Raw genomic sequence first — 27,638 nt, 5'->3', positions numbered from 1 at the left:
TTTAGAAGCCTCCATGTTCTGTGGTATACCAGTAAAAGGCCCAGTCTGCAAATTATTGGAGTTTGAGGAGTAGGATGCAGAAAGCTTATTGAATGAAATAATGGCAGAGAACTTTCCCAAACTAAGGAGAGATTTGGATAACAGGTTCATGAAGCTAATAGGTCACCAAATAAACTTAAAGAGATCCACACCAAGACACAGTATAATAAAACTGACAAAAGTCAAAGACAAAAATCTAAAAAGCTGAAAGAGGGGAAAAAAAAAAAAAAAAAACAAACCTGTAAATTTTAGGGGAATCCCCCATTAGGCTATTGGTGGACTTCTAAGCAGGAATCTTAGATACCTTACAGGGCAGGAGAGACTGCGATGATACAGTGCTGAAAGAAGAGTAATGCCAACCAAGGATGCCTGACCTGGCAGCGCTGTCTTTCAGAAATGAAGAGGACGTAACGCCTCCTAGACAAACAGAAGCTAACGGAACCACTACCACAACAACTGCCTCACGAGAAATGCTGTAAAAAAATCTGCAAGCTGAAAACATATTTATTAGTAACACAAAAATATAGAAAATGCAAAAACACTGCTAAAGGTAAGTATACAGTCAAATTCAGAATACTCTAATACTGTAATATGGTAGCCTGTATTGTTACTTCTAATTAAAAAAAAAGTTAAAGAACAAGACCATTAAAATAACTATTAGCTACAGTAATTTGTCAGTGGATACACAATATAAAAAGAGGTAAATCATGATATCAAAACATCAAAAGGGGGAGTAAAAGGGTAAGATTTTTGTCTATGATCGAGGGTAACTTGTTATCATGGTAAAATAGACTGTTATAACTACAGAATAGTAAGGAGGGATAAGAAAGCCTTCCTCAGCGATCAATGCAAAGAAATAGAGGAAAACAACAGAATGGGAAAGACTAGAGATCTCTTCAAGAAAATTAGAGATACCAAGGGAATATTTCATGCAAAGATGGGCTCAATAAAGGACAGAAATGGTACGGACCTAACAGAAGCAGAAGACATTAAGAAGAGGAGGCAAGAATACACAGAAGAACTGTACAAACAAGAGCTTCATGACCCAGATAATCACGATGGTGTGATCACTCACCTAGAGCCAGACTTCCTGGAATGTGAAGTCAAGTGGGCCTTAGGAAGCATCACTACAAACAAGCTAGTGGAGGTGATGGAATTCCAGTTGAGCTATTTCAAATCCTGAAAGATGATGCTGTGAAAGTGCTGCACTCAATATGCCAGCAAATTTGGAAAACTCAGCAGTGGCCACAGGACTGGAAAAGGTCAGGTTTCATTCCAATCCCAAAGAAAGGCAATGCCTAAGAATGCTCAAACTACTGCACAATTGCACTCATCTCACACGCTAGCAAAGTCATGCTCAAAATTCTCCAAGCCAGGCTTCAGCAATATGTGAACCGTGAACTTCCTGATGTTCAAGCTGGTTTTAGACAAGACAGAGGAACCAGAGATCAAATTGCCAACATCCGCTGGATCATCGAAAAAGCAAGAGAGTTCCAGAAAAACATCTATTTCTGCTTTACTGATTATGCCAAAGCCTTTGACTGTGTGGATCACAATAAACTGTGGAAAATTCTTCAAGAGATGGAATACAAGACCACCTGATCTGCCTCTTGAGAAACCTGTATACAGGAAGCAAGAGTTAGAACTGGACATGGAACAACAGACTGCTTCCAAATAGGAAAAGGAGTACATCAAGGCTGTATACTGTCACCCTGCTTATTTAACTTCTATGCAGAGGACATCAAGAGAAATGTTGGGCTGGAGGAAGCACAGGCTGGAATCAAGATTGCCAGGAGAAATATCAATAACCTCAGATATGCAGATGACACCACCCTTATGGCAGAAAGTAAAGAACTAAAGAGCCTCTTGATGAAGGTGAAAGAGGAGTGTGAAAAAGCTGGCTTAAAGCTCAACATTCAGAAAACTAAGATCATGGCATCCGGTCCCATCACTTCATGGGAAATAGATGGGGAAACAGTGGAAACAGTGTCAGACTTTATTTTTCTGGGTTCCAAAATCACTGCAAATGGTGAGTACAGCCATGAAATTAAAAGATGCTTACTTCTTGGAAGGAAAATTATGACCAACCTATGACAGCATATTAAAAAGCAGAGACATTACTTTGTCAACAAAGGTCTGTCTACTCAAGGCTATGGTTTTTCAGGTAGTCATGTATGGATGTGAGAGCTGGACTATAAAGAAAGCTAAGTGCCAAAGAATTGATGCTTTTGAACTGTGGTTTTGGAGAAGACTCTTGAGAGTCCCCTGAACTGCAAGGAGATCCAACCAGTCCATCCTAAAGGAGATCAGTCCTGGGTGTTCATTGGAAGGACTGATGTTGAAGCTGAAACTCCAATACTCTGGCAACCTGATGCGAAGAGCTGACTCATTAGAAAAGACCCTGATGCTGGGAAAATTGAGGGCAAGAGAAGGGGACGACAGAGGATGAGATGGTTCAATGGCGTCATCAACTCGATGGACATGGGTTTGGGTGGACTCTGGGAGTTGGTGATGGACAGGGAGGCCTGGCGTGCTGCGATTCATGGGGTCACAAAGAGTCGGACACCACTGAGCGACTGAACTGAACTGACAACTACAGAATGTTTCATGTGAGCCTCATCCTCATGTTAACCACAAAGCAAAATGCTACAGCAGATTCACAAAAGATAAAGAGAATCAAAGCATAATGCTACAGAAAATCCAGTTACAAAGGAATAAAGAACAAGGGAACTGCAAAACAGCCAGATGACAAAATGACACTAGTAAGCTCTTACCAATTAGTAATTACTCTAAATGGAAATGTATTTAATTTGCAGATAAAAAAACAGAGTAGCTGGATGGACAAAAAGCAAGACTAACTATATACTGCCTACACAACACTCACTTCTGCTTTAAGGAGGCACAAGGATTTAAAGTGAAGGGGTAAAAAAAATAATAATAATAAATAAAGTGAAGGGGTAGAAAAAAGACATTCAGGAGAATTCCCTGGTGTCCTGTGGTTGGGACTCAGTGATTTCACTGCCAGGACCCAGGTTGGATCCATGGCTGGGGAAGTATGATCCCACAAGCTGTGCTGCTGCTGCTGCTGCTGCTGCTGCTAAGTCGCTTCAGTCGTATCCGACTCTGTGCGACCCCACAGACGGCAGCCCACCAGGCTCCCCCGTCCCTGGGATTCTCCAGGCAAGAACACTGGAGTGGGTTGCCATTTCCTTCTCCAATGCATGAAAGTGAAAAGTGAAAGTGAAGTTGCTCAGTCACGTCCAACTCTTAGCTACCCCATGGACTGCAGCCTACCAGGCTCCTCTATCCATGGGATTTTCCAGGCAACAGTACTGGAGTGGGTTGCTATTGCCTTCTCCGACAAGCTGTGCAACTCAGTCAAATAAATAAACAAACTAGCAATATTTTTGAAAAAAAGATACTCTGTTCAAATAAAAACCAAAACTGAAGTATAATTCTATCAAACAAAATAGACTTTAAGCCAAAAATAGTAAAAAGAAACAAAAAAAGTCACTATATATGGACAGAGTAATCAATTAATCAACAAGATATAACAATCTTAAATATATATGTGCCCAACATTGGAGCACCAAAATATATCAAGCAATTATTAACAGACCCAAAGGAAAAACAGATAATATAGTAACAGTAGGAGACTAATGTTCAAGCTTGATTGCCAATATACATTGGATCATCAAAAAAGCAAAAGAGTTCCAGAAAAACATCTACTTCTGCTTCATTGAGTACACCAAAGCCTTTGACTGTGAGAATCACAACAAACCATGGAAAAATCTTAAAGAGATGGGAACACCAGACTACCTGACCTACCTCCTGAGAAATCTGTATGCAAGAAGCAACAGTTAGAACTGGACATGGAACAACAGACTGGTTCCAAATAGGAAAAGGAGTATGTCAAGGCAGTATATTGTCACCCTGCTTATTTAACTTCTATGCAGAGTACATCATGAGAAATGCTGGGCTGGAAGAAGCACAAGCTGGAATCAAGATTGCTGGGGGAAATATCAATAACCTCAGATATGCAGATGACACCACCCTTATGGCAGAAAGTGAAAAAGAACTAAAGAGCCTGTTGATGAAAGTTAAAGAGGACAGTGAAAAATCTGGTTTAAAACTCAACGTTCAGAAAACTAAGATCATGGCATCTGGTCCTATCACTTCATGGGAAATAGATGGGGAAACAGTGGAAACAGTGTCAGACTTTAATTTTTTGGGCTCCAAAATCACTGCAGATGGTGACTGCAGCCATGAAATTAAAACACGCTTACTCCTTGGCAGGAAAGTTATGACCAATCTAGACAGCATATTAAAAAGTAGAGACATTAATTACTTTGCCAACAAAGATCTGTCTAGTCAAAGCTATGGTTTTTCCAGTAGTCATGTATGGATGTGAGAGTTGGACCATAAAGAAAGCTGAGCACCAAAGAACTGATGCTTGTGAACCGTGGTGCTGGAGAAGACGCTTGAGAGTCCCTTGGACAGAAAGGAGATCCAACCAGCCCATCCTAAAGGAAATCAGTCCTGAATATTCATTGGAAGGACTGATGATGAAGCTGAAACTCCAATACTTTGCACCTGATGCAAAGTGCTGATTCATTGGAAAAGACCCTGGTGCTGGGAAAGATTGAAGGCAGGAGGAGAAGGGGACGACAGAGGATGAGATGGTTGGATGGGATCACAATGCGATGGACACAAGTTTGAGTAAGCTCTGGGAGTTGGTGATGCACAGGGAAGCCTGGCATGCTACAGTCCTTGGGGTCGCAAAAAGTCGGACACGACTGAGTAACTGAACTGTACTGAACTGACAGGACTTTAATATCCCACTTTCAACAACTGATAGATCATCCAGACAGAAAATCGACAAGGAAACACTGGTCTTGAGCCATACTTTAGGACAAACAGATTAACAGACACATATAAAACGTTTCATCCAAGAGTAGCAGAACACATATTCTTTCTCAGCACACAAGGAACACTCTCCAGCACAGATGATAGGATAGGCCACAAAGCAAGGCAGCAAATTTAAGAATACTGAAAGCTCATCAAGTATCCTTTCCCACCAGAATGGAATCTAACTGGAAACTAACTAGAAATCAACTAACAGGAAGAATAGTGGAATATTCAAAAATATGTGGAAATTATGTAACACACTTCTGAATAACTGATGGGTCAAAGAAGAAACCAAAGGGAAATCTAAAAACACCTTTACACAAATGAAAATGGAAACACAGCATACAGAAACCCAGGAAATGCTGAAAAAGCAAGTCTAAAAGGGAAACTCATAGTGATAAATGCCCACATTAAGAAAAAGAAAGATCTCACACAACTTAACTTTACAACTCAAGGAACAGAGAAACAGAAATAAACTAAGCCCAAAGCTAGCAGAAGGAATTAACATATATTAGAGCAGAAATGGAGAAGGCAATGGCACCCCACTCCAGTATTCTTGCCTGGAGAATCCCATGGACAGAGGAGCCTGGTGGGCTGCAGTCCATGGGGTTGCTAAGAGTCGAGCAATACTGAGTGACTTCACTTTCTCTTTTCACTTTCAAGCATTGGAGAAGGACATGACAACCCACTGCAGTGTTCTTGCCTGGAGAATCCCAGGGACAGGGAGCCTGATGGGCTGCCGTCTATGGGGTCACACAGAGTCAGACACGACTGAAGCGACTTATCAGCAGCAGCAGCAGAAAGAAATGGAAAGATCTTCCTTGTTCATAAGTTAAAAGAACAATTATTATTAAAATGTCCATATTACCCAATGCCACCCCTATCAAAATTGAATGCAATCTCTATCAAAATTCCAATGACGTTTTTGACAGAAATAGAAAGAACAATCTTGCAATCTGTATAGAATGATAAAAGATCTCAAAAAGCCAAAGCAATCTTGAGAAAGAATAAAGCTGGCATTTCCTGATTTCAAGCTGTACTACAAAGTTACAGCAATCAAAACAGTATGGTACCGGCATAAAAAGTGACCCAGAGGCAGTGGAGCAGAATCAGAAGCTCAGAAATAAATCCTCCCATATCTGGTCAAAGAATATTTAACAAAAGAGGCAAAAATATTCAACAGGGAAAAGACATTCTCTTCCATAAATGATGTTGAGAATAATGAGAAACCACAGGCAGAAGAACTGAATTAGAACCCAAATTATACCACTGAAACAGACTCAAACATGAGAACTGCAACTATAAAACCCCTAGAAGAAAACATAAGGAAAATGTTTGACATTGATCTGGGCAACAATTTTTTGGATATGACCCCAAATGCACAAACAGCAAAAGCAAAATCAATAAATTAGCCTACATCAAACTAAAAGTTTCTGCACAGCAAAAGAAGCAAACAACAAAACAAAAAGTCACCTATGGAATAAAAATAAAACACTTGCAAACATATATCTAATATGGGATAAATACCCAATATATGAAGAACTCATACAATTCAGTAGTTCAAAAAAAAAAAAATCTGATTAAAAATTGGGCAGAGGAACAGATTTTTCCAAAGATGACATATAGATGGCCAAGAAGTACATTAAAAGGTGCTCAGCCCACTATCATCAGGGAAACACACATCAAAACAACAGCATCACCTCGTAATGGGTAAAATGTTACCAACAAGACGAGGTAACAAGTGTTGGTGAGAGTGTAGAGAAAAGAGAGCCTTGTGCATTCTCCGTGGGAATGTAAACTGTATAGTCATTACGGAAAAGAGCATGGCGTTTCCTCAAAAAATTAAACACAGAACCGCTACAGGATCCCACAATGCCACTTCTGGGTATGTACAAAAAGGAAATGAAAACAGGATCTCAAAGAAATGCCTGCATCCCCACGTTCACTGCAGCATTACCGACAACAGCCGAGACAACACAGCAACCTAGGTGCCCATCAGCAGATACAGAAAATGTGGTGTACACAGACACACACACACACACACACACACACACACACACATACACACACACACATTCTCAGTCATAAGAGCCAGAAGGAACTCCTCTATATATGATAACACAGATGAACTCTGAGGGCATTATGCTAAGTGCAGTAAGTTAAAGAAATACATGTAATATGTAGTATCATTTACATGTGGAATCTAAACAATCACAGAAACACAGAATAGAGTGGCAGTCACTCAGGGCCTGGCAGAGGAGAAAATGGGGAGATGCTGATTAAAGGGGGTAAACTACCAGCTGGAGGATGAGCACACTCTGGGGTCTAATGTACAGCATGATGATCACAGTTAAAGACACTGTATATGTATGTTTTCTCACCATAAAAAAGAAACCGTGACTATGTGAGGTGACGGATATGTCAACTAACATTATTTCACTATATGTATCAAATGATCACTTGTACACCTTAAGCTTATGTGCTATATGTCAATTATTTCTCAATAAAGCTGGAAAATAAAACAGAATAAAAATAAAGCCAAGCCAAATTTGAATTATGGTTCCACTATAAATGGCTCCATAACCTCGGGTGAATTACATAATCCTCTGCTTCAGTCTTCCTCATCTGTAAAACAGGGATCACATGTTAAGAACTAACTCACAGGACAGTTATGAGTGTTAAGTCAGCCTTCACACACAAACCAGGTTAGACAGCACCTGGTGTGGTAGCAGAATGGCCCTCAAAGATGTCCACGTCCTAATCCCTGACATCGGTGAGTCTGCTACTTTACATGGCAAAAAGGACTTTGCTGATGTGATTAAGTTAAGATTTTTGAGATGGGGAGACTGTCCTAGAATATTCAGGAAGTCCAAACATAATCACATATAATGGAAAAGAAGGTGACAGATGCATCAGAATCAGAGGAGACACAGAGACAGAACAGGAAGTCTGAGCAACGCTGAGTTGGAAGGGGACCTCAGAGCCAGTGAACACTCGCAGACTCCAGAGGCTGAAAGGTGAGGAAATATTCTCTTGTAAAGCCTCCCAAAAGAGGCAGCCCTGCCAACATCTTGATTTTAGTCAAGTAAGACCTATTTCAAACTTCTAACCTGAAGAACTATAGGATAATACATTTTTTCTTGTATAAGCCACTGTTTATTGTGATTTATTAGGAAACTAAAACACCTTCATTGACTACACTAAAGCCTTTGACTGTGAGGATCACAAAAAAAATGTGGAAAATTCTGAAAGAGATGGGAATACCAGACCCATATCTGCCTCCTAAGAAAATTGTATGCAGGTCAGGAAGCAACAGTTAGAACTGGACATGGAACAAAAGACTGGTTCCAAATAGGAAAAGGAGTACGTCAAGGCTGTATATTGTCACCCTGCTTATTTAACTTATATGCAGAGTACATCATGAGAAATGCTGGACTGGAAGAAGCACAAGCTGGAATTAAGATTGCCAGGAGAAATATCAATAACCTCAGCTATGCAGATGACACCACCCTTAAGGCAGAAAGTGAAGAGGAACTAAAGAGCCTCTTGATGAAAGTGAAAGAGGAGAGTGAAAAAGCTGCCTTTAAACTCAACATTCAGAAAAAGATCATGGCATCCAGTCCCATCACTTCATGGCAAATAGATGGGGAAACAATGGAAACAGTGGCTGACTTTATTTTCTTGGGCTCCAAAATCACTGCAGATGGTGATTGCAGTCATGAAATTAAAAGACATTTTCTCCTTGGAAGAAAAGCAATGACAAACCTAGACAGCAAATTAAAAAGCAGAGACATTACTTTGCCTACAAAAGTCTGTATAGTCAAAGCTTTTGTATAGTCAAAGCTATGATTTTTCCAGTAGTCATGTACAGATATGAGAGATGGACTATAAACAAGGCTGAGCACTGAAGAATTGATGTTGAACTGGGGTGCTCAAGAAGACTCTTGAGAATCCCTTGGACTGCAAGGAGATACAACCAGTCCATCCTAATGGCGATTAGTCCTGGGTATTCATTGGAAGCACTGATGTTGAAGCTGAAACTCCAATACTTTGGCCACCTCATGCGAAGAGTTGACTCATTGGAAAAGACCCTGATGCTGGGAAAGATTGAAGGCAGGAGAAGGGGACGACAGAGGATGAGATGGTTGGATGGCATCACTGACTCAATGGACATGGGTTTGAGTAACCTCGGGAGTTGGTGATGGACATGGAGGCCTGGCATCCTGCAGTCCATGGGGTCGCAAAGAGTCGGACACGACTGAGCGACTGAACAATAACACAGATGGCAGAGAGCTGACCTACATGAAGCTCAGCAAGCATCCTGACCCTTGCAGCGTAAGGAAGTCTGTCCAAATGCGCGTAGAAGGGGTGGAGGGCTGGGAGCCTAAGAAGCTGAGAGCTCGTACCATGGATCAAGGAAGGCTAGACCATGTGACTTTATCCGCTACTTTCCCAGGGGTGCTGCGATCTAACAAGATTATATATTATCTTTACATGAAGGAGGCGGGAAAAGACATGGTTGAACATATTTTACCAGGAAAGAAACACCCGTATCATCACCGTTGACGCTTTGGGATCAAAGAACAAAAAGCATGTTAAAGCTCCTCTGGAACTGTAGTGCAGCAGTGGAGTAAGAGGTGGCTGCAGTTTACAGGTAAATGCCAGGGTAACCAGGGCCACGGAGGCCCAGGTGGAGGAATGTGAGAGGCTCTGCCAGGACAAACGAGCCGGGGCGGGGCGCGAGGCACCAGGAAAGAGAGAAAAGCGGCCCCTTCGTTTTGCTCAGGCAGCTGGGGAACTGAGAGGGTGGGGTGGCATCCTGAGAAAAGAGGACACGCTGGGGAGGAACGAAGAGGGGCAAAGGTTCCGTCCTGGGGCCATGAGACCGCTCAATGGCGGTGTCACACAGACAGGCATGCCTACGGCAGGAGAGCGTGGAAACCTGAGCGGCCAGGACCAATGCGAATTTGAAGCCGTAGGGACGAGTGGGATCACCCAGAGACAGAGTGCATAGGTCTGCCTTTTATCATTTTGTAAAAGGCTCACCAGGCAATTCTCACACATTCCCAGTTAACCACTGCATTGAAGCTAGATACAGGAACAGTGACTTGGTGAAAGAGAGCCCGTGCTCCAGCAGGGGTGCCGCGGTCCCACCACAGCCCAGGGCAGTTAGCTGCTGCTCAACTATTCAGAAAAACCCTGTTTAGTCAGGTCTCAGGCTCTTAACAGGAAGAAATTGTGGTTTGATTGAATGACAAGTCACCCAAGTGACCACTCACCCCTTAAGATGTGCACTGCTGAGGCCAGAGAGAGTGTGAACTAAAGCTGTGGCCACAGTTACGTATGTAACTCTACCAACAAGCCCCAAACCAATTACTAATGACCTCTCAATGACTTCCCAAACCTAGAACTTATCGTGCCTGAAGCTCTTCCAAGGTACTGTCTTTGTGCTTCTACTTGTCCATCCAAGGAAATAAACGCCCTCATGATGTGAGCACAAAGAATACTTAATTACATACTACCCTGTCAAAACACAGGGGCCAAGGCACTCTGGGCCCCGGAAACCGTCCCTCACGGATCACGCGCCTGCCGAGGCGCGACAGTCACCAAGGCAGTGTGGTGGAGCGCCAAGCTGCCCTCAAGGGGCGAGCTGGGCCTGCACGTCCACCAGCCCTTCTTCCTGCAGGGGGCCCGGAAGAGCCATGGCCGCATGTGGACAACCACTCTGCAGCTGCTGCAATCCCCACAAAGGGTCCGGCCCAGACCCAGAAAAACAGCAGGCCCCGACCTTGTGACCCCGTCCTCCCCACGTCCCTAAGCACGGGCAGCACCGCAGCTGCCGGCAGCGGCCTGCAGGCTCTCCTCCCGTGGGTGTCCAGCGCTCGCGGAGATCAGAACCCAGCCGTGCCCACCCACACTAACCCAACGCAGCTGCACGGAAACCACCTCCTGTTGAGGCAACCTAGAGGCACCCAGGCACCATACAAAGCTAAGTTCTGCAAAACGGGCAGCTTTTTAAAAATGATTATGAGAACAAGGGCTTGTAGATAGCACAAAATGTTTCAGCTGTAAAATATTTTCATACAGTGCAATTTTATTACTTTCAAATACATTTAATAACTGCAATTGACACTAGCAAATTAGGTGTTGACTAATAGAATTCTTTAATTCCACACTTTGCAAACTGCTCTAAGGAACATTACTTTTCTTTATATTTTGCAACATTTTAAAAAACCACACTGATTTTTCTTCTAAAACATTTCATATTTTAATGGAATTTCTATTCTGAAATATAGCACTCTGAAATAATATGTCAACATTGTATCCCACCCAAGAACTTGCACAAAAGTTCATGAGACGCACTTTCAGAATGCAAAAATTCCCAGAGAACCAGGGTTATACGTCATATATTTATTTCATCAAAGACTTCTGCTCTATGTTGTTAATCTGTCTCATATTTTTTGACATATGCCTGTCTTTGTACACAGGGTTATTATGCATGATCTATTTATACTACCTAAACTCATTTTCCATGAAGGAAAGGCATATATTATATTTTAGGTTCTCCTAATAAAAGTTCTATCGACATAATTTTCACAAGTAGTCTTAAGAAACACGATTTTAATGTAAAAAGAGAATAACTGCCAATAATGGAAAAAGCAAATCAACCTGAACAGCATCAGCCTATTAAAATAAAGGCAAGTGTCATGTCTAAGACAGTTTTTCACACAGAAATTGTTCAGGGGAACCTCCTGAAGGCAGGACTGTAGTAAGTAGGTAATCAGCCTACCTTTAGTCTTATTCATACTAACCGTTTCCTGTATAAGCCCCTCTGTTCCTTACTCACAAGAGTCAGGTGTTTAGACAAGCCCCATCTTAATTATTATAAATTCTGAATTTCCTTACTTTTATTTACAAGCATCAAATATTCTAAAGTTTTACCAATCCTTTCCTGCTGCTGCTGCTGCTAAGTCGCTTCAGTCGTGTCCGACTCTGTGCGACCGCACAGACGGCAGCCCACCAGGCCCCGCCGTCCCTGGGATTCTCCAGGCAAGAACACTGGAGTGGGTTGTCATTTCCTTCTCCAATGCATGAAAGTGAAAAGTGAAAGTGACGTCGCTCAGTCGTGTCCAGCTCTTTGCAACCCCATGGACTGCAACCCACCAGGCTCCTCCGCCCATGGGATTTTCCAGGCAAGAGTACTGGAGTGGGTTGCCACTGATCCTTTTCTAGTGACTTTATAAAAATCTGTATGATAGTGAACAGACTTGTGGTTGCGGGATGGGGGATGGATGAGGAGCTTGGGATTAGCAGGTGCAAACTATTACACATAAACAAGAAGGTCCTACTGCATAGCATAGAGAACTATACTCAACATACTGCGACAAGCCATCATGGAAAAAGCATGAAAAATAATGTGCAAATATTATATATATGTATAACTGAATCACTTTGCTGTACAGCAGAAATTAACACAACACTGTATATCAACTATACCCCAATAAAATAATTGTTTTTAAAAAAAGGGTCTGAATCAGCTGCTCTCCAGGGTGCAAAGGGGCATGATGCTCACGTGGGCACAACAAGTGTGACAGTGAAGTGCACGGCATTTCACACGCAGAAACACAACACAGCGACCTGCTAAATACCATACTGTCGGCTACCAAAGAGCTAGAGATGTACATTTCTTGGGTTCTTCATTTTTTTAAACAATTACTAGTTTACTCTCCCCCGAAAGTCACAAGAAGTACCTTGCATCTTGAGTGCCGTCATTCGGGCCTAAAAATTTTCAAGAATTGCCCTGAGGACCAACACAGTTCTTCAGTTTGGGATGAGAGTGGTGTGGGGGCCACTCACCAGTCAGATGGGAGAGGCTCTCCTTTACTGGGGGTGTTCGCAGACGTCCGAGATGTTCAGACTGACCTTAAGCTGTGAGGCCCTTTAATCTCCTCTCTCTCCCCCTCTCCCTCCTCCAGCCTCCAACACAAACCTGCACACATAATCTACTTTCATTCTTATAACCTAGAAGAAATAATTCCAGACCAGAATTAGGGCCAAAGATGAGATGGGCCTTTTTTCATTTCCTACCAAAATGCTTCTTTGAAATCCTTCCTTATGATAGCATTATCTGTTCTGAGATATGCTCATCAATAAGCTGGTTTCTGAAAATTTGAATACAAGCTGCTGCCTTTTATTAACATCTGCTACACAGTACTCTCAACCTAAGGCGCGTAGGCTCTGGCTGTAAGGAGTGCTGCTTGGCGCTTGGCTCTCCGTTCACAAAGCCAAGTCCCAAGTGCGCGCCCCACCCGCCCGTGCGAGGCTCCTCACTCGCGTCTCCCTCCCCTTCTCTCCCTCTGGCAAGCCAGCACACTTGGCTATTTCCACGCACAACCACCTCATCACAAACCAAACTGAACTTGGCTTCCCAAACCAGCTTATCCTTCCAACTACCCCCTTCTGCAAACAGTACAGCAAGCAGTCTCCAAATGCTCCAAAGGACAAAGGTGGGAGAACTTGTTTTAACTCAAGCCACCTATCCTTACCCTTTATCAAATCTGTGAGGAAACCCGGATGCTTCTTTTCTCCACATTTCCCCTCTGCCTCTTGATTCCAGCCAATTCAATACTGGTACAGGGATTTACTGCCTCATGTCTGTATTACCTCAAACAGATTCTCAGCTGCCTTCCTGCTTCTGAGTCTTCCTACACACTGTTACCAGAATAATTCAGACTGAATATTCTCTTAGCTCCCTTCCAGGCCTAAAATTTTCTATGAAATTAATTCTCCAACATTGGTTCTCTCAAGCAGCTTCCTGACATACTCAACGATTCTGAATGGTTCACCCCATAATTCCCCGCACTGGCTCGCAGGGCAATTCACAAACGGATCCCAAATGACCTACCGTGTTTTCCCCAGCTACTCTACAAGTTCAAAGGTCATAAATCAAACCAATCCCCTCAGCCCTTCTCACGCGGCCAGGCTCCACTGGGACTCCAAGCCTTTGGAGGTGTCATGCTTCACACAGGAATGTTCTTTCTCCCCTCAAAGTCCTACCCGATCAGGAAAGCCTAGCCCTGTGCTGTGTCATGGTCAGTTTGAGCTAGGCCACTACATGAACCTAGTTCTAAACTCTAAGGCCCTCGCCCTCATACTGAAAACACAAACTAAGACCTTGGACTCTTGTTTTACTCTTAGTTCCTATGCTCCCGGAACCTACAACAGTGCCTGGTACCTCACGTGTACTATTTAAAGCTGTTCATCAGTAACAACTAGCATTTACTGAGCATTTGCTGTGTGCCAGGAAGTCTTCTAACTTCTCAAAATTAACTCTTTTAAAGAATAACTAAACGCTCAACTGTCTCTAGCTGTCTCACAAATGGCAGTTGTGTCTCCACAACTAAGAAGCTCTGCCAAAGCAAGGAACGTATCTGGCAGGTCGGCCACAAGTTGCACAGCACGTAACACACAGTGAGCCAGCAAACGGCGCTGGCGACGGGACAACAGGAAGCTCCCCGGATTACGGGACAGCAGCACGTCCCAAGAACGCTGTGACAGGACGGGACACAGACCAAAAAAGAAAAAAACTGCTGAGGTCCAGTGTACACGTTTGTGTCCTTATCTGAAAAATCAAATACTAAATTACCAACCCTGGAAGGGTCTGCCCAACTCCAAGACTTCCATGACGTTTTCATGACTTTTCTGAGATTCTGATGACTGCTAAGAGAATGACTACCTCACTGGATTTAAAAAAATGCACATTCAGGATTATTTTATGCAGAAAAGAATTCTGAGAATGAGTCATACTGTCAGGCTTCCATCCTCTAATGCTCCAAGGGTAAAAATGTTGCCACAAAAGCCAAGACCAATAGAGTCCATGTTCCATGTTCCTCCACACCTGTGGCAGGGAACAGAGGGCAAACGCTGCAAAGTACGCCGTCAGCCCAAAGCGCAGCTTCATTCTGGAGAGGAAGAGCTCCCCGCCTCCCACCACAAAACCAAACACCGGCAGATCTGGACAAAACATGTATTTAGAAGAAAACGACCACCGCAGGTCCCCTGGCTCTCCAGACCCCTGATTCAGGACAGTGAGGTTCACTGGTAGGATCAGGCCTCACTTGAGACCTGCTCTGACTCTCCAAAAGGAATTTCATTTCTCTCGACTTCTGAAGGCGACGACATGCATAGGAAGCCAGTGTGGAAATCTATTTACATATGAAAAATGAATATATTTTAAAATGAGGGAAAAAACTTTAAAGCTGCATTCCTCAATGAGCTGCATTACAGCCGTTTTGCTCATGTGAAATCACTGCGTTTTGATGGTGGCAGCCAAGGCTCTGAGGACGTACATGGGAGAATGGCCGCCACAAGGAGCGATGGAGTCACACACAATCTTTGAGAAGCATGGAGAAGGCTCGAAACTAACGGCAATTAATTACTCCTGGATAAACAGACTAGCACGGGGCCCTGCGGACGTCCTGGAAGTCGGTTCTTCGCCTCCAAGCTGACCAGTCCTCGGGGCCCCAGGGATGACTGCCGAGTTCTGGCCTGGATCTCTGGCTTATGAAGAAGATACCTGGACTTGGGCAATCCAAGCAGTCAGATCAGACTCAGGACTCAGCCCACCTGTGAATTACAACAAATCTAAAATGCAACAAAGTCACGGTTTCCATCTCAAGACTATGGATCAATTTTGCACAGTTCCTGCCCCAGAACCCTCCATCCCAGAGCAGTCCTAGAGTAAGAAATCTTTAGGTGGGAGAAGAGAAACAAATTAAACATGTCAAGCATATCAGCGCTATAACACAGAAGTTCCCGAAGGACATCTGAAAAAATCTATGAAACATGCAGACAACAGGAGTTTTAAACGATACTCTCAAAACACAAACTAAGTTTGAGTAATGCTAACCTAATAACCAGCTTACGAGAATTTTGTTTGTTTTTAATTAGCCTACGTCTGCTTCAACAGATCTAACCACACTGTTTGCTTCCAATGTTAATAACAGAGAAATACAGTTTAAAGCAGGGGTTGGCGAACTTCTGCAAAGAGCCAGACGGTAACTTAGGCTTTGTGCGCTATGCTGTTTTTGTCCCAACTACTCCTCTCTGCCCTTATAACACAAAAACAGCCAGAGACGATTCAATTCACACAAGAACAAGAGTGACCACATCGTGAATTATTTAACCATTTAAAAATGTAAGCTCCAGTCTCCCATTGTGGTCCTACAACAGGTGGCAGGCCCGACTGGGCTGAGTTACCTGACTTCCCCAGAGTTCAAGCCCAGAGCCCCAGGCAAAAGGAAGGAGAGCATTTGCCCAGAACTTCTGTCACTCTTGTCCCACCCCATCTCCACCCCTTTCTTTAAAAAGCCTAGTTAGGACAAAATGAAATGAACGGGAAGGAAGTCTCCATCAGCGACTTTCTAGTTTCCTTCCCAGCTTTTTCTGATCTCAAGAAGGAATTAAAAAATGCAGTAACCAAAGTCATCATAATTAGAAGAAATAAAACAAGTAATACTCTGAAGAAAGTAAATAGCTTGCCTGAGAAAGTTTCAGATCTCTCAAATTATTTTTGCATATGCCTTTCATACTACCTTATTACTAATCAATATATCTTATCTTCCTGTGCTAAAAGGCAAGGGGAATAAATCTAAACCTTTAACTAAGTTTGCATAAACGAAAAGATGGCTTATTTACTATCATTTGATCAAATGCTTTTCTCAGAATAAAAAGTTTGCCCAATTTTTTTTCATTGTTTCAGTATAATAATATTCCGTTTCTAACTTCCATATGAACATAATCTACGCTTGTATTTTCTGTAACATATTGTAATGAGGAATCCTAAAAATGTAAGTGAATTTTGGGCATCTAGTTAAAGGACACATTTCAGTCATGAAAAAAAGAAAAAGCTACTTATCCCTGAGTATTAGAATTAAGCCTTTTGATTTAAATATAAGACATGACATAAAATTCCCAGAAGAGAACACAGGCAAAACACCCTGTGACATACACTGCACCAGTGTTTCCTGAGCTTCCCAAGGCAGTAGAAGAAATACAGGCACAAACACACAAATGGACCTACTCACACTTACAAGCTTCTGCGCAACAAAGAATACCATAAACAAAAAAGACAACCTACAGATTGGGAGAAATTATTTGCAGACAATGAGACCGACAGGGCTTGATTTTCAAAATATACAGACAGTTCACACAACAAAAAAACACAGTCAGAAAATGAACAGAAGACCTAAATAGACACTTCCTCAAAGAAGACACACAGATGGCTAATAAGCACATGAGAAGAGATGCTCCCCTTCTCAAGTACTAGAGAAATGCGAGCCAAAACTACAAGAGGCACCCCTCACACGGGTCAAAACGGCCGCCGTTAAAAAGTCCACGAACAAGAAATGCTGGACAGAGTGTGAACAAAAGGGAGCCCTCCTACACTGCTGTTGGAAATGAAAACTGGTGCATCCCCAAAGGAGAACAGAAGGAAGGTTCTCAAACAACTAAAAACAGAGTTGCCATCCTGAAATCCCACTCCTGGGTATATATTCAGACAAAACTGTAATTCGAAAAGATACATGTACTCCTATCTTCATACTAAGTTAGTTGCTTAGTCGTGTCCAACTCTTTGCAACCCCATGGACGGTAGCCCGCCAGGCTCCTGTGTGTGTGGAATTCTCCAAACAGGAATACTGGAGTGGGTTGCCATTCCCTTCTCCAGGGGATCTTCCTGACTCAGGGATCAAACCTGGGTCTCCTGCATTGCAGGCAGATTCTTTACCACTGAGCCGCCAGGGTAGCCCCCTATGTTCACAGCAACACTATTTACAATAGGTAAGACAGAGGGAAAATCTAAATGTCCCTCTACAGATGAACAGATAAAGAAGATGTGGCGCGCGTGCACACACACACACACACACACACACACAATGGAGTAGTACTCAGAAATAAAAAACCAGAATGAAATAATGCCATTTGAAGCTACATGGACAGACCTAGAGATGATCATACTAAACAAAGCGAGTCAGAAACAGAAAGCAAACACTGTATGATATCACGCATGCGTGCAATCTAAAGCACGACACGCATAAACTCACCATGAGCCGGAAACGGACTCACAGACATAGGGAGACTTGTGGCTTCCAAGGCGCAGGGGGCAGGGTTGGACTGGGACTAGCAGATGCAAACTACATAGAGAGAATGGACAAACAGCAAAGTCCTAATGTATAGCCCAGGGAACTGTATTTGATATCCTGTACTAAACTACAACGGAAGAGAATACGTAAAAGCACACACACACGTATGTATAACTAAATAGACTTTGCTATACTCCAGAAACTAGCATAATGTTGTAGATCAACTCTAATTAAAAAATAAAGAATTGAGCCTTTTAATCACTTTTTCCTAAAATGCAAAATTCCAACATAGTGCGATGAGCATAAAGAACACGTCTTTGGCGAGAGTGAAGTCAAAGAGGTTTTCAAAGGGTTGATTTTTCCTCAGGAGGCCATTTAGCAATGTCTGGAGACATTTTTGGTAGCTCCCAGTCGGACAAAGGCGTTTCTGGCATCCCGTGGTAAAGACAGCGATGCTGCGACACATGGTAGGGTGTGTACGGATCCCAGGACAGCTCCCCACCCTGAGGATGCAGCCACAGACGGCAGCAGCAAGGGCAGCGAGGCGCCAGGGGAGGGGCACACACACAAACCAGGGTGCACAGGGGAGGCCTTCTTTAGAAATAGTTAAGTTTACAAATTTAACATAAAATATTTACCGGCTACCAACTATGCACCGGTTGGCATAAAAGTATAAATAACATAACCTTAAACTTAAATACACTGTCTCACAGAAAACCTACATTGTAACCTCAAGAGACTGAATTCACTCAATTCAAATTATTTAATTCTTCCCTATCATAAAGCACATTTAGCAATACCCAAGCACTAGGTCTGAATTCCATTTCAGTACAATCAACCCTCAAACCTGTTTGAACCTAAACATGGTTTCGACCTTAAAAATAGCAGTTTTGCTATTAACACCTATTACTGAAACAGAAACCTGTTTTAGCTAAAATGGTCTACCTCCTCTCCTGATCAACTTACTAATTACAACTAATTTGCTCTTTAGAGTTCCTCCTCCTCTCCTGAGTTCTCCATTTACTGTAAGAGATGATGCTACCAGGACAGAAGGTCCAATTCAGCAGCTGGAGATTGAATCCTAGTTGTTGAATAGCCTCCTGTTTTCTTAAAGACCGCCATGGAAATGAGTGAACAACAAGGGAAAACTAAGAGCAAAGCAGGGAATCAGCAGCAGCTACTGAACTACTCCTTTTAGGAAATCTAAACACTTAGTCCAGTCTGTGAAAAAAAAAAAAAAAAGCCAAAGTTTTAACATCTATCACCAACAGCAATAGCTGACTTAAAAACAACAAGCAAAAGTGGTAATTTTAGTGTGTTTTATCCATAGCCCAGATATCCCTTAATGCCAATTAATGAGTCACAGAAAAAAATCTCCTTTAGACAAATAAGATTGCAACATCTCCCAAGCAAAAGTATTTGGTTAAGTCCTAATAGCAGTGCTGAAATAAAGCATTGAATTCAACTTAAAACTTAAAAAACTTAAGCCTTCATGCCAGGTGCAGTCCCGAGTGTCTGTCTGTAGGAAGACCCTCGAGTTCTAGTGAAACACGCAGGTGCGAGAAGCGCTGAAGGACTGCTGGACGCGGGAAGAGGAAGAGGAACCACCTCTCTTCCGGGCCTTTCCTGTTGTTTTACTTGTTTCTCTGAAATCCCTGGAGGCCACCATGGTCAAAGTTCCATCACTTCCCAGAAGTCACAGATCTCAAACAGCAGACCTCAGGAAATGAAACAAACTCTCTGATACACACCTGCACAAACCCCAGCAACAAGTGCTACAATTTATAAATGGAGTGCACTCAAGTGTGGAGAAGCAGAAAAGATCATATTTTTCTATTTATTACTCTTGAGAGTCACAGATTTTAAAAACAAGAAAAAACAAGTGGGAACTCAGGTCAACTTTTATTAAATATATACTATGTTAACTCTTAAGAAAGTAGTAGAGATGTAAAGTGTTCTAGCATATTTTTATAGGTGTATTATACTTTCATAGTCAAAGTCAAAAAAAAAAAAAGGGCAGAAAAGTCTCCCTCTACCAGTGCCTTTCTATCAGATACTTAAAGACATTCCCACTTTGTCACTTGATAAATGTTATCTGGGCACAAAGATAAAATCTGAACTTCAATTTTACATTTGCCATCAATCTCAATCTCTGATCTTTCAAGAGGTAAAATTAACCCCTATATCATATGCTATACTAAAGATCGATACTTTGTTATACACAACCTGAGTCATTAATTCTCCAGACCCAAATATAAGACATTAATACGCCATCTGCTTAAACACAATGTAGATAGTAAGCAACCGGTGAAATCTGCTTGTGAAAAGTAATAAAGAATTTCAGGAACACCTTAACAATGTTTCTCCTTTCCATTTGCTTGAATTCTTACATTACCTCAAAGCATATTCAGGGCATTAGACTCTGGTCAACCTCTCATTCAGAGTGGAATTTTTATTAATTTTTCTAGCTGAGATTTATTAACCCTGAAATAGACACACAAAAGCCACTGTTGCCTCAAGGCTTCAAAGCAATTCCTCCAAGCAACCGAGAGGAAAGCCTTCTAAGGACTATATGCAGGGTGGAGAAAGTGGAGCACCCAGAGTTGGGCTTACTTCCACCAGAGTCTGGCCAGGCGGTGGCAAACACAGACTTTGGGGAGGAGGGAAAAACAACGAAAGCAAATAGACTGCTCTCAACTGAAGACAGTTTTAAAACATATCTTGTTTACATGATGGACCACCTAAGGTTCCATGTTAACTGGAAGAAACTAAAATGAACAATTCAGAGCAAATCAATCCCTTTCTAGAAAAACCATTCCACTAGACACCAAAAGCGGCTCACAGTGACCAACTGACTACCTTAAAGATTCAAAACCCAAACTCATCAAAGAAACATAACTCAGTGCCACCTAGTTTCACTGTGTGCTGTTCTCATCAGACTAAGGTGTACATAGGTGCTAGAAGGAGTGAAAAAAATAAAAATCAACTCAAATGCTGGGATGCTATGCTGCATAATGGTTTCCACTATAACATTTAGCTCTCAAGTGAGCTGGAAGATATTGTAGGAGAGGTACACATCTCAAGCATTAAATGTTTCATAAAAAGGAGCACATTCAGTGGTCTAGAACTGAACCCACAACATCTCTGAGGTATTCCTGTAGAATGTGTATGTGTTTATGTGTGTAGTATGTGTGTGTGCATGCTCAGTCGAGTCCAACTCTTTTCGACCCCGTGGACTGTAGCCCGCCAGGCTCCTCTTTCCATGGGGATTCTTCAGGCAAGAATACTGGAGTGGGTTGCCATTTCTTCCTCCAGGGGATCTTCCTGACCCAGGGATTGAACCTGCATCTCCTGCTGCTCCTGCATTGGCAGGCGGATTCTTAACCATTGAACTATGTGGGAAACTCTATGCCTGTACCATATGACCCAGCAATTGTATTTCTGGGCATTTTTCACAGAGAAATCAGGACATGTGTTCACACAAAAACTGTATGTGAATGTTTGTAATGTCTATAGCAGCTTTATTCAAAATAAACTATCCCAAACTGGAAACAATCCAGATGTCTTTCAACTGGGTGAACGGTTAAACAAACTATGCTCTGTCTATGGAATACTAATAATAAGGAACAAAATAAAAATGAAAAGATGACAACATCAACGAAAAATAATAAGGAACAAACTTGTAACAACCTGGATGTCTCTCCAGAGATTTACACTGAGTGGAAAAAGCCAATCCCCAAAGGTTGCACATTATGCGATTTCACTTGTCATTCTTGAAATGACAAAATTATAGAAATTGAGGCACAGATGAGTAGTTGCCAGGGGCTAGAAGGGGAAGGGATAGGAAGGAAGTGGTCATGGCTATAGAAGGGCAACGTAAGGGGTACTTGTGGCAATGGGAATATCCTGTATCTTCATTATATCAAGATATCAATATCCAGGGTGTTACCCTACAGTTTTGGAAGATGTTACCACTGGGGGCAACTGTTAAAGGATACACGTTATCTCTTTGTATTATTACTTATACTTGCATGTGACCCCATAATTATTTCAAAATTGACAAATTTTTTAAAAGCATCAAAGAAAAAAAAATCAGCAGCAGCACATTCATTAGGGCTTCATATTAAAAATTCCTTTTAAAAAATTCATACACTAAGAAGCCAACATGCTCTTTTTTTCTACAAGGAAGCTGGAGCCTAAACAGTAGGCAAAGGATCACTAGGGGCAGTACAGCATAGTGGCTGAGAGCTTAGACTCCAAAGGCTGCCTGTTGAAATCTCAGCTTTTAGCTGTGTGACTTTGGGCAAGTTACTCTCTTCATGCCTGAGCTTCCTCACCTACGTGGTGGTGACTGTGTGAATGCAGTTTATCAAGTAAGACTAAAACACATCGGCTAGTATCAGACATACAAGGCTATAAGAATATTTATCCAGTCCACCTGCCTGGGGATTCAGTGGCTCTTCAAAACTAAATCAGCAAAGGTGTCTTTTGCACTGAAAATCCAGTATGAAAATCTCAGAAAGACAAACTTAAGTATAAAAAGTTCCACTTTTCAAACCCTCTCCCCTTGCTGCTGCTGCTGCTAAGTCGCTTCAGTCGTGTGAGACTCTGTGCAACCCCATGACAGCAGCCCACCAGGCTCCGCTGTCCCTGGGATTCTCCAGGCAAGAATACTGGAAAGGGTTGCCATTTCCTCCTCCAATGCATGAAGGTGCAAGTGAAGTCGCTTAGTTGTGTCCGAAAACAAAATAAGCAGACGGCCTTCTCTTCCAGCAGCTACTGTCACTTTCCATTAAATGCTTTATGTTCTAAGCAGGACTCCAGTCCCTTCATGAGAACTAGGGCTGGATGCTAAAATATTGGAATTAACTTCACCTAAGACTTTCCAGAGACCAAATGAGTCACTCACTTCTTTAGAAATAGTCAAATGTCAAGGTTGCCAGAGAACCCAAGCTCAGATGTTTGCATAAATTATTTCCAAGTGATCATCAAGTCAAGCCCAAAGGATATTACTCAAGATAACATTCTGAGTAAGATCAGTTTTTATGGTTTTTTCCTGTTAATGGAGAAAATTCTGAAAGTGGGACTACTGGGGCGAAAATCACAGCAAGTTAAGCCCCAAAATTATACAACATATTCTAGAAAGGCTTAAAACCCCAGGGTGTCACCCCTCCCCTCCATTTTTTTTTAACTATTTTATCCAATCTCATCAACAAGCACTGGACAAACTCTAAACTCTGTATTTAATGATACCCCATAGTGCTCATCCCACCGTATTTTCTCTATGCTGCTGCTGCTAAGTCGCCTCAGTCGTGTCCTACTCTGTGCGACCCCATAGACGGCAGCCCACGAGGCTCCGCCATCCCTGGGATTCTCCAGGCAGGAACACTGGAGTGGGTTGCCATTTCCTTCTCCCATGCATGAAAGTAAAAAGTGAAAGTGAAGTCGCTCAGTCCTGTCTGACTCTTAGCGACCCCATGGACCGCAGTCCACCAGGCTCCTCCATCCATGGGATTTTCCAGGCAAGAGTACTGGAGTGGGTTGCCATTGCCTTCTCCATTTTCTCTATAATACTACGTAAAAGTGTAGAGAGCAAGGCAGCTGCAGCCCTCAGAACAGAGCCATTGTTGCGCACCACTACGCCATTATCAGGTCCTGCTCAGCCATTGGTTGGCACCGCCCACTGGCAACCAACAGTCAATGAGAGACCGTTAGTGGTCCTGCTCAGCCATTGGTTGGCACCGCAGTGGGCTCCGCCCACTGGCAACCAACAGTCAATGGTGGTTTCAGCCTATAGTTGTAGGGTGGAGGTCATCACTAGAGAGTGAGGCCAAGAGGCGGATCCTGACCTTCTCCCCCAACCCCTCCAGCCTGTTCTCTGGCCTTGGGCAAGTGGATGAGCTGCAGGTCCCAGGGAACAGGCTGAGAGCCGTGTCCTGCCGGGCTTCAGAGCCCTCCCCAAAGTCACCGCCAGCCTTGGCCTGGGGCTTCCCGGGCAGCTGGGCTGGTAAAGAACCCGCCTGCAGTGCAGGAGACCCCGGTTCGGTTCCTGGGTCGGGAAGTTCCCTGGAGCAGGGACAGGCTACCCGCTTTCGTATTCTTGGACTTCCCTGGTGGCTCAGGCAGTCAAGAATCCGCCTGCAACGCAGGAGCCCTGGGTTTGATCCCTGGGTCAGGAAGATCCCCTGGAGGAAGGCCTGACAACCAGTGTTCCTGCCTGGGGAATCCCCACGGACACAGGAGCCTGGCAGGCTACAATCCAGTGGGTCACAGAGTGTTGGACATGACTGAGCGACTAAGCCCAGCACAGCACCCCTTGGCCCAAGCCTGGAGGCGGCGGTGACCCTTGCCTACATCCCTGCCTCTGCGACCTGATGGCAGCAGCCATCTGCACGGACACAGCCTGGGCCCCTGGGCCCGCCGGCCAGAGCCTGAGGAGCCTGCGGGCCAGCTGGGTTCGGGGCCAGGCTCCTCAGCGATGGCCGGGGCAGGGTCTGGGGCCCTGGCCCTGAGGGAGCCGCAGCTGAGACCGCCACCTCTTAGCCGGGACCCGGACCTCGGTGGGGAAAGTTGTCCCTTGGGATCTCGCCCTTTTTTTGTCAGGACAGAGAATAATATTCGTTACATAGAGATTTACAGGAACGTCCTTACCTTACCATGACTTGACTTCAAGAATAAAGGGTTTGACACCAAGAAGTCTGCAACAATTAACCATGCCCCTCTCTCACCTTTTGCTTTTAAAAAGGCTTTCACGAAAGCTTTGAGTACTTTTGGGGCTCTTAAGACATGAGCCACCCATTTCCTTGTATGACCCTCAATAAACCTGCCTCTGTTCCAGACCCCAACGTTTTAGTATTGTTGGCCTCACTGTGCATCAGACACACAACTTGCATTTTCAGTAACAAAAGCAAAAGCTTTAAAATTTTTTGATACATCTGTTTACAATCAGATTATTAATATCCTTCATCTGCAAAGCATTTTGAGTGAAGTATATTGATGACACCATTCACAATGGTGTCACATGGTCTTTTTTCACTTTCATAATAATTCAGGTAAAATTAGTCTAATTTCATTAAATTCAAGCCTTTTGTCCCAGTGTATCACCGGAACAAAAGGCAAAAATATTCTCTGGTTATTTACAGTGTCACACAAAAGATAGAAAACAAAACAAAAAACGCCAACTTGTTCACGTCCTACGTTTCTCTGCTGTTAAGTAGCTGATGTATCAGCTTGTCGGGGTTGGGGGTTCTTCAGGTTCATTCATTGCAGGGGATACTACACATTACCCAGTTTTACTAAAATTTCTAGATATTACAGATCATTGGCAAATAACGAAACAAATCGCACAGGCGGCGCGGTATCTTCCCAAATAGAAACCGATTGTTCCGTTCGCTTATTTTTAGTAACTTTAAATAAAAGACTGAAGATGGGTCGTTTTCCCAGTTCCTTTGACAGTGTGACCGTGGCCCGGGACGGAGCGCCCCACAGCTTCCGGCTAGAGAATGACACGCGCTTCCCCAGGTTCTCCCGACTGCGCCCAACAAACCCGAGGTAACAGCTGAAGAATGACGACACCAAAATCAACCCTACAGATTTTCATTCTGGAGATCTGCAACACCAAATAAACTTTTATGTCTCCGGAGACAGTGGAGTTAGAAAACAAATAAAACACCCAGATGGGGTCTGCTCGATCGGTTTCCGCGACCTAGGTCGCGCAGGGGGTCTGCGGCGGCTTAACCCTGTGCGGGCCAGGGGCTCCCCAAACAGCTGTCAGGGGGCGCTGCACGCGAGCAAGCCGCACAACGCGCCGGCGCCCCGGCCGGCAGGTGAGCGCCCCCGCAGGCCCGGGCCCCGGGGCGTGATCCCGCCACCTCAGGCCGCCCGGTACTTTGCTAACTCTGCGCGCCCCGGGAAGCCGCGGCTTCCCAGGTCGCGGCCATCGCCGTCCGAACGCCGCGGCGCCCGGGTGGGAGGAGGATCCGAGCCTCCCCCGTCCAGTTGGGCCTCGCCCTGCCCGAGCGCGGAGCCTCGGCGGAGCAGCGGGTAACTACCGGCTCCGCCCGCACCCTCCCGGAGCCCCGCGGCCCCACTCCCCGGGGCTCACCTGCGGGAAGGAGCCCTCGCGGCGCGGGCTCTTGGGGTAGTCCAAGTGACCCCGGTCCAGCATCAGGTAGAGCGAGAAGATCACCACGCAGAAGATAGCGCTGCCGAAAACGGTGAACTGCCGGCTCAACTTCATGTTTCCTCGATAGACCCGGCGCCCAAGCACGGTCCCCGCTCGGAGCCGGCGGAGCGCGGACTCCGGGAAGCGGCGGCCGGAGGCTCCCGGCTCCTGGGCTTTCGCCCTGCGCGCGCTCCTCTCCGCCGCGGGCGCGGGTCCGGGCGGCGCTCCTCACCTCGTCTCCGGCGCCCCCACGCGCCCTCGGCCCTCGGCCCGGCCCGCCGCCCTCCCCGGGGCGGGACGCCTCACGCCCGGAAGGGGCCCGCTCGCCCTGGCCGCGGATCTCCGCGCCGGCCGCCGGCGGGGCGCGCGGGGCAGGCGCAGGCAGGGTCGCCGCGCGGACTTGCTACCGCCGTCGCGAGCACCGGGTCGGCAGGAAAAGTTTTCTCGAGCCGGGCCGGCGCGTTCTCTCCGCCCAGGAGTGCGGGCGCGGCAGCTCCGCGCCGAGGGACCAGGTCCGCGGAGCCGCGGGGAAGGAAATCAGGAGGGAGGGGCCGGGCCCCACAACTTAGCGCCGGGACGGCCGGGCCCGCCCCGAGGCGCCGCCCCCGCCCGCCGGCAGAGCCCCTTCCTGCCGCCGCCGCCGCCGCCGCCGCCGCCGCCGGGCCGGGGCGCGCCCGGCTCTGACAGGACTTTCCTCAGAGTACGCGCCCGCCGGCCGGCCTCCCGCCCCCGCCGCCCCGGCCTTCGGGCTCTCGGGGACAGGACAGCGCCGGGGGGCGCAGGGGGCGGGCGGCGGCGGCGCGCGGGGGAGGGCGACGGGGCCAGGAGGGGAGCCTCCCCTGGAGAAGCCCGCTCCAGCCGCAGCCGCGAGTCCCCGCCCGCCCCGCACGCGCGGCGATGGCGGCGGTCGCCGCGAAAAGCAACGCCGGCTCTGCAGCGCCCCTCGGCGCCCGCGCGCCGGCCGCCGCGAGCCCGCGGAGACAGCGGCGGAGCAGCGGCGGAGCAGCGCCGCGCGGTCAGTGGGCGCCCGCGGCCCCGGCGCCGAGGCGGCGTCAGGCCCCGCCCCCCGACGCGCGGGCGGGGGGGCGGGCGCCCCGGCGGCCAATCAGCGCGCGCCGCCCGCCGGGCCCGCCCCGCTCCGGCCTCGGGAGCGCCGCGGCGGGAGGGCGGCCGCGCGGGAGGACAGACGCCGAGGCTCCGGCTCCGCCGCTCTGTCTCCCCGCCTCCCTTTCGTCGACTGGGTCTCGTGGCCTCGAGGCCCAGGCTTGAGGGGCCGTGGGCAGAGACTCGTGAGGAGAAGGCGGCTGCGCGTTGTGCTCAGACTCCCTTGCCTCCGTTGCCTACCTGACTGGTCAAACCTGAGGGCAGGAGCCCCCCGGCAGGTC

General features: G+C 45.5%; 1 protein-coding gene across 1 annotated transcript in view; it reads right to left on the bottom strand.

Annotated features, from left to right (window-relative positions):
* Positions 1 to 27,264, bottom strand: part of MAN2A1 (mannosidase alpha class 2A member 1) — a 208,106-nt gene extending 180,842 nt beyond the window's left edge. The window contains exon 1 of the mRNA XM_055565880.1: positions 26,194 to 27,264. Within this exon, the coding sequence (XP_055421855.1) occupies positions 26,194 to 26,328 (135 nt within the window). The 5' untranslated portion in view covers positions 26,329 to 27,264. The remainder of the gene's footprint in view (positions 1 to 26,193) is intronic.
* Positions 27,265 to 27,638: the final 374 nt, after the last annotated feature.

This window comes from Bubalus kerabau, chromosome 1, assembly GCF_029407905.1.
Source record: "Bubalus kerabau isolate K-KA32 ecotype Philippines breed swamp buffalo chromosome 1, PCC_UOA_SB_1v2, whole genome shotgun sequence".
Classification (NCBI taxonomy): Eukaryota; Metazoa; Chordata; class Mammalia; order Artiodactyla; family Bovidae; genus Bubalus; species Bubalus kerabau.
The sequence above is the reverse complement of the archived record's forward strand: the minus strand, read 5'-3'. Positions and strand labels throughout refer to the sequence as shown.